At 59.2% G+C, this 11,766-nt stretch overlaps 1 protein-coding gene across 7 annotated transcripts in view; it reads right to left on the reverse strand.

The window, feature by feature from the left end:
* LOC111157090 (cohesin subunit SA-2-like) overlaps nt 1-11,056 on the reverse strand; it is a 54,755-nt gene extending 43,699 nt beyond the window's left edge. For 6 of the 7 annotated variants that reach the window (XM_022518323.1, XM_022518322.1, XM_022518321.1 and 3 more), the window contains exons 1-4: nt 9,718-11,056; nt 8,993-9,062; nt 2,098-2,223; nt 682-834 (exon numbers count right to left, since the gene is read on the reverse strand). In XM_022518323.1, the coding sequence (XP_022374031.1) occupies nt 682-834; nt 2,098-2,223; nt 8,993-9,062; nt 9,718-9,722 (354 nt within the window). In that variant the 5' untranslated portion in view covers nt 9,723-11,056. Of the gene's footprint in view, nt 1-681; nt 835-2,097; nt 2,224-8,327; nt 8,384-8,992; nt 9,063-9,717 lie in introns of those variants that run through there. The other variant, XM_022518320.1, reaches the window with a different exon arrangement.
* Nucleotides 11,057-11,766: the final 710 nt, after the last annotated feature.

The raw sequence follows: 11,766 nt of genomic DNA on the forward strand, positions 1-11,766 counted from the left end.
AGGCCACCAGTGAGCACGTGTGTGCGATCAGGTGTGGGACGGGTATCAGTGAGCACGTGTGTGTGATCAGGTGTGGGACGGGCATCAGTGAGCACGTGTGTGCGATCAGGTCTATGGGAAGGCCACCAGCGAGCACATGTGTGCAATCAGGTCTGTGGGAAGGTCACCAGTGAGCACGTGTGTGTGATCAGGTGTGGGACGGGTATCAGTGAGCACGTGTGTGCGATCAGGTCTGTGGGAAGGTCACCAGTGAGCACGTGTGTGCGATCAGGTGTGGGACGGGCAGTGTGAGCACATGTGTGCGATCAGGTGTGGGAAGGTCACCAGTGAGCACGTGTGTGTGATCAGGTGTGGGACGGGCATCAGTGAGCACGTGTGTGCGATCAGGTGTGGGACGGCAGCGTGAGCACATGTGTGCGATCAGGTGTGGGACGGCAGCGTGAGTATTCCTGCACGTGTACACGCGTGTCTGATCACACACGTGACGGGTACACACGTGCAATGGACATACGTGACAGCTGGACGGTGAGGCAGCACAAGGCCATGGTGGGTAGAGCCGTGACTCTGCCGGGACTGGCCTCCGTGTGCCTCCGTGTGGCCGTGGAGGAGCCACAACAGGTGGGCCCCGTGTCTGCCGCCCGCCAGGCCTGCCCTGCCACAGCCCCCCTCCGCGGGCACTACCTGCACGGAGTTCTTCCCCAGGGCGACCATCTCAAAGAGGGTCACCTCTGTGGTGATGGCCACGTTCTTCCTGCGGTGCTTCCGTGGCGGCCGCCCTCGCCGGCGGGTGCCGGGTCCGCTGGCATCCTGGCCCCCCGAGGGCGCTCCCTGTGCCTAAAACCAAAGGAGGCCGTGACGGGGCTGCACCCCACCCCGGAAGCCCGGTGTCCGAGAGATGGGCAAGGACGTGGCCCTGGGCCGGTACACGGAGCGCTGTCCAGTGCAACATGGTTGACGAGAACGGGGGCCACACAGGAGAGACCCCACGGCACACCTGGGCGTGCCCCTCCCCCACCACGTCTTCATGGCCTTTGTATCCAACAGATCTGGGCTCCACAGGGCCTCCCCTGCACCAGCCAGAAGCCGTCCCTGCTCACCTGAGACAATGGGCGGGGAGTGGGGCTTCCCACCTGGAAGGGGAGCCCCTAGAAGGGAGAGCAGGGGGACAGACCCTCCACCCCAGGCAGGAGGCCTCAACGCCATGGCGCAGGGAGGGGACACTGAGCCCGATGCAAGGAAGTGGACGCCGTGTCTGTGGATGGGGAGGGGACGCAGCGTCTCAGGACAGGGAGGGGACAGAAGATGCCGTGTCTCAGGACAGATATGACACGGTGTCTCAGGATGGGGCGGGGGACATGGTGTCTCAGGATGGGCCAGGGGACGCCCTGTCTCAGGACAGAGATGATGCCGTGTCTCAGGATGCGGCGGGGGACGTGGTGTCTCAGGATGGGGCAGGGGACACCGTGTCTCAGGACAGGGAAGGCACGCAGTGTCTCAGGACAGGGATGGGACACCATGTCTCAGGGCAGGGAAGGCATGGGGTGTCTCTGGACTGGGGGGCGGGGGGTGGGGGGACCACACAGTATTTGAGAACAGAAGAAGGGATGCCGTGTCTGTGGATGGGGATGAGAATGAAGCCCTCGAGGACAGGGGAGGGGACACTGTGGCTGAGGACAAAGGAGGGGACCCGGTGTCTCAAAATGGGGAGGGGACGCGGTGTCTGAGGACAGCAGATGGGACGCGGTGTCTGAGGACATAGGAGGGGACACCGTGTCTCAGGACGGGGAGAGAACGCGGTGTCTCAGGACAGGGGAGGGGACCTGGAGTCCCAGGACAGAGGAGGGGACATGGTATCTCGGGACGGGGATGGGACGCAGTGTCTCAGGATGGGAAGGGAAAGGCCCTGGTGGTCCCGTGGGGCCCCAGTGGACTTGTGGTTCAACGGGCAGGCCATGCAGGGAGGAAGACCTCCAGGATCCACGTGTGAGCTGGCTGGTGCCCAGCCTGATGTGGAGAAGCACGTCACAGTCCCCCAGCCCGTGCAGCCCTCCCAGCAGTGGTCAGTACCAGGATGGAGCACCTCCTCCTGGCCATCACCTCAAAGACAGTCACCACGGAGATGAACTGGCCAGCCTGATTCCTGAGCCTCCTGCACGGACGCCGCCCTCGTCGTCGGGTTCCACTCCCACCGGCATCCCGGCCCCCCGAGGGTCCTTCCTGCACCTACAATCAGAAAGTGGGATGTGAAGAGCCGGGAAACGCTGACAGCCGGAGGCCAGACGAACGACGGGACCCCGGCAGCGCAGGACGAAGGCAGCACGGCCAGCAAGTGACTGCTCCAAACGCAGTCACCACCAGGGGCCCGAGGCGAGGAGGATGGCGTCCCACATCACCCACGGCTACTGCAGAACAGAGGCCCCGGCAGGACCTTCCGGGGCTCACCAGGTCCTCAGCCGAGCGCTCACACACCGCACCGGCCTCCCCTGCACCTGCATCCCCATCCATGTCCCTGCCCAAGTCCCCACCCTGACACACCCAGTCCACGTGCTGCAACCATGGCCACGGACCACCAGTGTCCAGGGGACAGAAAGCCATTGTGAAGCCAATCCCAAGGGCTGTGTCTCAGGGCTATGTGGTATCCATCACCTGCCCCCCACCCCCAATCAGAGCCCAGAATGGAGATGGGGAGTTCAGGCCAGTGACCGGCAAGGTTGGGGGAAGTCAGTCCCCCGGGACAGGTGACCAGCTCTGCCTGTCCTTAGTGGTGGGTGGTGCCCCGGGGCTCATCAGAAGCAGGATTGAAACCACCACAGCCTCGAGGGGCACAAGGAGGGTAGCCCAAAACCAGGGATCAAAGGTATACACAGCCGAACAAGGGGGCACGAGAGAACCCGGAGTCATGTGCAAAGAAGGTGGAACCCAGAATCACTGAGACAGTGAAACCCGGGGGGCCTTGGCAGAACCTGAGGCCACATACGCAGACAGTGGAACCTGAGGATCACTCAAGAGCACTCGGCCCAGGAGCAGCGTGACCTTCCCTAGTGGGCCGCGGCTACTTCAGGAGGACCAGCAACGGACCCCGTGAGAGACCAGGGCTATACCTCCCCAGACCCTAGGCTCCCCTGTCCACTAAAGTACGACCCACCCAGGGCATGCTGACACTGTGAACCCTCGAGGGCCATGGAGGGTGTGCAGGACAAGCGCCCATGCAGCACTGCACCCCTACACCGTGGGCCTCTATGACACCGTCTTCATCACCGAGAACACGCTAGGCCAGGCTGGCTCACTGCCACTGAGAACGCCACAGCAACACACACCTGGTCCCACGCGGAGGAGCTGCACACGGACACGTGTGCCACTAAAGACCTTGCCTCAGGAACGTGCTCTCACGCGTCTTCAGGAAGACAGAATCGCAAATGTACACGTACACACAGAGAGACAGCAAGAGAACACACGCACAGCGTGATACTAACGTGAGGCATCGGCGCAAAAGGAGAACACTCACTGTGTCCTGTTTTTGCAAACTCTCTTGTCAGTCTGTAACAATTTCAGGTAAGAAAGTCTGAAGTTTGGCTCTCGGTACCTGTCATCCCCGGGACGTTGCATGAACTGGTTTATTCTTTACTTCGCCTTGAAATATCTACACTGCTCCCTGTTTCCTATCCTACATGATGCTGCAGAAAATGCCTTTCATCATTTCAGATTTTAGCCCATTCTCGGGTGCTAATGAGACAAGTAGAGATCGCAGGTACAAATTGCTCCGTGTGGCGAGCAGCACCTCCTGAGGCAGTAAGAAGCGCTGGGCAAGAGTCTCCTTCCCTATGCAGGGCGGGTGTTTCTTCCACACCTGCATCCACACGGGGCCCAGAATGGGGCAGGGCTGACTACTACGATCCCGCAATATTTTGGAAATGCGACTCTGTGGAACAAACAGGACAAGAAGACAAAAGTCATCACATCGGGAAAGAAGGCATAAAATTAGCTCTGTTTGAGGATGACACCAGTGGTATACAGGAAATCCCAACAGATGTACCAAACTATCTCCTCAAACTCAAAAGTGAATTAATAAGCAAGGCCACAGAATACAAGGTCCGTGTAACAAAATCAATCTTATGTCTATAAACAAGCGATGAAAAACTGGACATGGACAGTAAAAAAAACCAAAACCCATACCGATCACAATGGCTCCTCAGAAATGAAAAAGATATCAATCTAACAAAATACGTGTAGGGTCTGCATACTGAAAACTAAAAAAAAAAAAAAAAAAAAAAAATCAAATAAGACCTTCAGAAACACTGAGCTATACCATGTTCATGGAATGAAAGGGAGACTTCGGACCATGCTAGAACAGCGGGGACTTCCATACCCCACTCTCTGTAAGGGACAGAAGAACCAGAAAGAAGATGCGTGAGCACAAAAAGGATATAACAAACCAACTAGGACACGGTTACGGAACCCTCCGCCAGCAACGGCACACGTCTTCCACTAGTGAGCACTCAGAACACTCCCCAGAACAGGCCACACACGAGCCCACAAAGTCTTCACAGATTTCACAGTATCTCCTCTGACGACAGTGGTCTGAAGTTAGAAATCAGTAACAGTCCAAAAACTGGAAAACTCATAAAACTGTGGAAGTTAAAACACATACCCTGAAAGAATGAGTGGATCTAGGGCACCTGATGGCTCAGTCAGTTAAGTCTGCCTTTGGCTCAGGTCATGATCCCGGAGTCGTGGGATCGAGCCCCATGCTGGGGTCCCTGCTTACTGGGGAGTCTGTTTCATCCTTTTCTTCTGTCCCTCCGCCTGCTCCTTCTCTCTCTCTCTCCCCCTCCCTCTCAGATAAGTAAATAAATAAGTAAAATGTCTTTTTAAAAAGAACTAGTGGGTCAGAGAAGAAATCGAAGGGGCAATTAAAAAATACTTAGGGACAAATAAGAGTGAAAACAGAATGTAAGTAAAAGTCAAGCAGTGCTCATGGGACATCCGCAGCTGTAAGTGCTGACCCTGAAATCAAGACAGATCCCAGACCAAGTTTACACCTCGAGGACCAAGCAAAAGGATAGACTGAACCCAAAGCTAGCAGAGGGAAAGGAGTCAGAAACAACGAGAGCTGAGATCAACACAACAGATAATAGAAAGCCGAGAAAACCAACGCAACTCGAAGTTGGTTCTTCTGAAACGTAACAGAATTAAGAAAACTTTAGCTTAGATGGACTACGGACAAAAGAGGGAGGACGCTTACTATGGAAATGAGAAACGAGAGTGGGGGCATTTCTACAGATTCCACAGGAATGGGGTTAGAAGACAGTCCTGCGGCCAACTGCAGACTGAGAAACGGGACAGCCGACATGAAACGGACAACTCTCCAGAAACACAAACCCTGGCAAGAGGAAGTCGGACACAAGTAGGAAATCTGAACACCCCCGTACCTAGGAGGAGACTGCATCAGTCGTCAAAATCTCCTGAGAAGCCCTGAACATGCGCTGACAGAGGAATTCTGCCATTTTAATGCTACCATTTTGTCGACCCCATTTTCAGGGGAACTCATCCCAACGCTTCTCAAACTCTTCCAAACACTGAGGCGGAGCGACCACTTCCCAACTCATCCCAGGAAGCCAGCAATTCCCTGGTCCCAGAGCCAGAGAGAGACCGTACAAGGAAACTACAGACAACGTCCCTCATGGACACGGATGCGAAAACCGTCAACAGAACACCAGCAACGGAACTCAGCGGCATGTTCGGAGAGGGCCCGCCACGACCAACCGGGACGTCCTTCTGGACCGGAAGATTGCTTCCATACACGAAACCGGTCCGCAGAGGCCACCACATTAACAGAATTAAGGAAAAATATCACACGACCAACTCGAGTGATTCAGAAAGGTGCACAGAATTCAACGGCCTTTCGTGATTCACACGCCCAAGAAGCAGCGGAGAAGAGGAGGAGCCATCCGTGCAACCGAAGCAGCCATCGATGAGAAGCCCACCGTGAAAACCGTGCTCCAGGGTGAGCGGCGGGAAGGAGTTTCTGCAAGAGGATGAACAAGGAAGCACGTTCACTGGTGCACTTCTACGGTACGCAGCAGGGCAACGGAGAGGCAGGGACACGGGCAAGATGGAAAGAGAGAAGACCGTGCAAACTGGACTGGAAAGAGTCACACTACTTTGCAGGTGCTGTACTTTTGCATGCAGAATCCTAACAATTCTAGCCGCGCGCACACGCACAGACGGGGGGACCAATACGCATAAAGTGGCAGGAGGCTACGTCAACGCCTCGCAATCAGCTGCGAGTCCACATCCGTCGTGAGCAACCTGGAAAGGCAGGGACAAAAGCGATTCCACTGACGGTGGCATCACGCACACTAAAATACGTAGGGACTGACTTAACCCAGACGGCCAAAGACGCAGGTAACGAGAAGTACGACGCGCAGCGGGAAGAATTCAAGACGACACAGGTCCACGGGAGACATCCCATGTTCATGGACAGGAACACGCCCGAGCAGTAAAACGTGAACACAGCCCCGCGTCACCTACAGAGTCAGCAAGATCCCAACGGACTCCTCGGCACGCGCTCTTCTAGAATGAGCAAGCTGGCTCTAAAATTTGCACGGGAAGGAAGTGAACGAGGACCGTCAACTCCGTTTTCAAAGACCACGAAGCTGCAGCGTCCACACGATCGAACTCCAAACCTGCGTCCGAAGCTACAGTGCTGGAGACTGCATACTACTGGCAAAAGCACGGTCCCACGGATCAGGGGAATGGGACAGAGGCCAGAAGCAGCACCCCATAAACAAGGTCCAGCTGCATTTTTCTAAAATTGCAAAACAGGGGCGCCTTGGTGGCTCCGTCTTGTCAAGCGTCTGCCTGCAGCTCGGGTCAAGATCCCAGGGTCCTGGGATGGAGTCCTGCGTCGGGCTCCCTTATCGGCAGGAGGCCTGTCTGGTCCCTGTCCTGCTGCCCCTGCTTGTGCTCTCTCTCTCGCTGTGTCTCTGTCAAATAAATAAACAAAGTTTAAAAAAAATGAAATAAAATAAAAACAAATCTGAGGGATAGACTATAATGTGCTCAAAAACAGTAGCGAACAGGGGCGCCTGGGTGGCTCAGTGAGTTAAGCCTCTGCCTTCGGCTCAGGTTATGGTCCCAGGGTCCTGGGATCGAGCCCCGCATTGGGCTCTCTGCTCAGTGGGGAGCCTGCTTCTCCCTCTCCCAGTCCCCCTGCTTCTGTTCCTTTTCTCGCTGTATCTCTCTGTCAAATAAAGAAAATCTTTAAAGCAATAAAAAATAGTAATAATGAAAAGTAAAAGGACAAATAAAAGGCACGACTGACAGAATAAAGGGACCCTCGCTGGCTCAGCAGGTTAAGCGTCTGCCTTGGGCTCAGGTCACGACGCCAGAGTCTTGGGATCGAGCCCAGCGTCAGGCTGTCCGCTCGGGGAGCCTGCTTCTCCCTCTGCCTTTGCCCCCCCCCCCCCGGCTTGTTCTCACTCGCTGACTCTGTCCCAAATGAATAAAGGAAATCTTTTTAAGAAAACCAGAATTGAAAGACATGCCGCTGTCTGGTAGCAAATGCTCGCCAAGTACGTCATCATTAAAGGACTTTTACCGATGTTTTACAAATAACTCTTGAAACTCCACAAGAAAACAAAGAAGCCAATAAAAATGAGCCACGGAAGAGTGCAAGGACTCCTCCCCAGAAAACCTGTGCGGAAGGGACCGTCCGCCCACGGGAAGGGGCGCCCCTGGGAAGGGGCTCAGGTCCCCGGCCTGAGGCAGATGCGGGCGGAAACCAGCACCGGGAGATCAGCGAAGATGGAACATGCTGACGGCTGCTGGGGGGCAGGTGGGGCTCTGCTACGGGCCCCCACGATGTGGGGCGGTGACCCGGGGAAGGCAGCGTGGCGGTCTCCTGCCACGTCACAGCCGTGTGCACCCGCCGCTGCACTGGCCCGAGAGGAACACAGGCAAGTCTCCGCACGGAGCTCTGGGCACGGGTGATCCTGCTGCTCTATCCGGGACACCCAACCCTACAAACAACCCAGAGGTGCCATCCACGGCAGACAGACAAACCGGGGTCGATCCCCAGGTGGGACAGCCGCTCCGTAACACAGGAAGGAACGACGGAGATGTTCCAACACGGCTAAATGCAAAAACACTTCGCTACGCCGAGGGAATGAATCCCGACCCAGAAAGGCGATGGACAGAGAGACGCCGTCGTGTAGGAAGGCACAGGTACACAGAGCCAGGAATGGCACACAGCGTCACGGCCGGGGACAGCGCAGATCGGGGTGGCCGGGGGCCGTGGGGATACGCCATGAGGGAGGCAGAATTACCAAGGCTACGGGATTTCGGGGGACGGCGGCCGTGGTCATCTCCCCGACCGTAGGAACAGTGTCCGCGTGGCTCAACGTCCCCGTGGAGGGGGACACAGCAGATCAAGGGACAACGGGGCTGACAGTAGCCCGAGAAGCGAGATCCGTGCCTGGGAGCAGCAAAGAGGCGTCAGTCCCTAGAGACTCGCCCTGGGGACACAGCTCTGGGCGAAGCTGCAGGCCCCGCCCCGCATTGCCCCAGACGCTCACCACCCCTACGGACACGGGACCTCGGAGCCCGGGGGCTGCAGGCTCAGCCACGGCCCCCCCGGGCTACAGCACGGACGTGCAGGTCCTCACAAATTCGGCGGCCACGCAGTTGCCGTCCCCACCGCAGAGCCCGTGGACCCCCCAGGTGAGCGTCGGGGCTGCTGTTCATCCCTGTCCCTCTGAAGTCAGGAGGGGCGGGGAGACTCCCTAAAACAAGAAGACTGGACAAACGGACAGCTGGGTCTTCCCAGGGACCGCCGGACGGTCAGACGGTCAGGCACTCCCACCTCCTCCCGTGTTCCTGTCCCCACCTTCTCGTCCACAAGAAGACAGCCCTGCCCTTCCCTCGGAGGGGAGCATACACGTTGGGCCCGAGTCCCCACCTGTGCGGGAGCTCCCCAAGCAGGAGCACTTACCGACACGCGGTCCCGGCCACCGCCACCGCCGCCTGACACGGCTTTCGCCCCCGCTCGGCCAGACCTTCCGCTGAGACACAAGAAAAGTCAGATCGCGGCGGGAAGCTGGGGGTCTCCAAGCCACCCCCGACGCCCCCATCCCTCTCCGGGTCCACACGCTTCCAAACACGGGGACGGCAGGCACGACGTGCACCACGCGACGTGTAGGAACAGTGGCCAGCGGAGGGAAGGCGGCAACGAGCCCCAGACAGTGCCCAGGGACGGGGAGTGGCTTGGCTCACGGGAGGCGCGAGCTCCAAGGGCTCCGTTTCTGCAAGGGGGGGGTCTGTCCTATACCCCCGGCGCTCCCTGACTCTAAGTGAGTGTGCGTGGCTCGGGGTGTCTCACGGCAGGAGACGCCTCCCACGCCATCCACGACGCGTCTTACAAACCACGGACACTTAGCAGGGCCGACGATGGAAGACTTCCCACGCCCAGCGAAAACACGAGGGGCCCTGCCCGCCCGTCCTCCGCGCAGGGCTCCCCTACCCCCGGCACCCCTCCCCATCTTCCCTCGGCCCGGTGGGCAGCATAAACAGGAGACGCCGGGGACTGTGTCCGGAGAGCGCTGCTTCCGCAGGAAGGTGAGGGGGAGGACGCCCAGCTCACCCGGGAGGAAAGCCCGCACCCCCTCCGCAGCCACAAGACACACCGACCATAGTAAAGCCGTGAAAAAAATGCGTTACCTCATTATCCGCCGTTAATCCTCGCCGCGTCCCTCCCCCACCCACCCCTAGAAAGCGCTGGGAAGGCAGGCTCCGCGGGGGGGGGGCGTGCGGTGCAGTGCGGGGATCCGGGTGCAGGGATCCGGGTGCCGGGGATCCAGCTGGGACGGCAAGCAGAGGAGAGCAGGGAGGGCCGTGTGCCGCGGAGAGCCCCACGCAGCCCTGCAAATGTGAGCTGGGCAGCTCCTCTCCTCCAGAGCACGGGGCCTGCAGGAGTGGACCTGCCCACATCCAACGCCAGGTGGCGCAGAAGGACCACGCCGGGCGGCCGCGTGAGGTCCTGCCCGCCTCTCCCTGCACAGGGGCGCCCCCCCAGCATCTCAGACCCAAGCCCTCCAAAGACACGCTCCAGGGACAGAAGACCCCGGGTATTCCCGTGGACTCCCTCATCCACACCCCCTGTGCCTGGCGGTCTCCAGCCGTGGGACGGAGGAGCGGGACGAGGGGGCGGGGGAGGAACAAAGAGCCACACACGCAGCCCACGAGCCACACACTTGTGCACTCATTAGGGCAACTTTGAATCCACACCCCGGGAGATGGCGTCCAGGAACCAGGGCCGGCCTGGGGCTTCCGGAGCGACCCGGAGTCCACAGTCTGCGTCTGCCCGTCGTGTCGCACACCAGGGCCCCATCTGCATTTCACTCTGCTCCCCGTGGTCCCTTGGCTGGGCCATCTCCGGCCACCTCGACGCAGCACACCCACTCCCACATCACCACCCACGGGCTCTTCCAGGCTACGTCCCCCCGTCGTCCTCTCCCGCCCTGCCGGGATGGGAACCAGGACCCCTGCCATCGTCTCCCCAAACTTCAGATGCTACAGACTCCACACACACTCAAAAGGAACATTTCCACGTTCCGGAGGAACGAGAACCCCCTGGTGACCGCCTGCCCCAAGCTGCTTGGGTTTTTCCCGGTTACGGAATGGATCCCCGTCTGAACAGGATGGGAACCCTCTGGAGCCAGGCCGCCCGTCACCCTTGGCCGGACCCGGGGACTGTGCAACCCTGCCCACACCACATTCACTCCGGAGGCTCTGATTCCCAAGCACTCCTGGGACCCCCCAGGGCCACCCGCGGGCGACCAGCTCAGCTTTCAGAATCTGCCCAGGCCAGTCAGGCCCCCAGCCAGCCCGGGGAAGCCCAAAGTCAGCATCCCACGCCCACGGCGCGCTCGGAGACCCTACCCCTCAAGCACTGAGCAACTCCGTCCTGCCAGGCAAACTTCCAGACTCCGAAGTCCCGCCTACCGCCCCCAAGGCAGGCTTCTGGACCCCCAGGGATGGGACAGGCAGGACTCCCAAGGCAGGGCTCAGGACTCCCGGTGCTCCGCTTGCCCCCTCCCCCACAAGGCAGGGTCTGGAGCCCCTGGCCCCCACCCCGGGCTATCAACCCAGACTTTGGAACCCCTGGGGCCGGACAAGAATCTCCAAGGCAGAGTTCGGGCCCCCCACGGCTGGTTCGAACCCCAGAACCCGAACCTCTGTGCCACACTTGGACGACCAACACAGACTTCACGACACCCACCCGACCCCCGCTGAATTCGGAACCTCCAAGCCGTGTTCAGGAACCCCCCCCCCCACTCCCCGGGCAGGCTCCATACCCTACTGCAGACTTCAGGACCCCTCGGAACAGCTCCGACACCCCCAAGGAAGTGGCTGGGATCCCCAGAGCCACACTCGCAGCCCCAAGGCAGTATATGGGATCCCCTGGAGGGATCTGCAGGGCAGCACTCACCCCTCAGGTAAAGTTCGAGACCCCTTGGGCAGCCCTCAGACCTCCACCCAGGGTTCAAGACCCCGGGGCAGCACTCGGACCCCACGGCAGCAGACCTCCACACAGAGCTCTGACCCCGGGGGCAACAGTCGGACCACCCACAGCAGAGGACCCTTGGGGCAGCACTCGGACCCCCACGCAGGGCTCTGACTCCTGGGGCAGCACTCGGACCCCTACGACAGTGTTCTGACCCCCGGGGCAGCACTCGGACCCCCACGACAGTGTTCTGACCCCCGGGG

Source organism: Enhydra lutris, unplaced genomic scaffold, assembly GCF_002288905.1.
Source record: "Enhydra lutris kenyoni isolate GAN:26980312 unplaced genomic scaffold, ASM228890v2 scaffoldscaffold52, whole genome shotgun sequence".
NCBI lineage: Eukaryota > Metazoa > Chordata > Mammalia > Carnivora > Mustelidae > Enhydra > Enhydra lutris.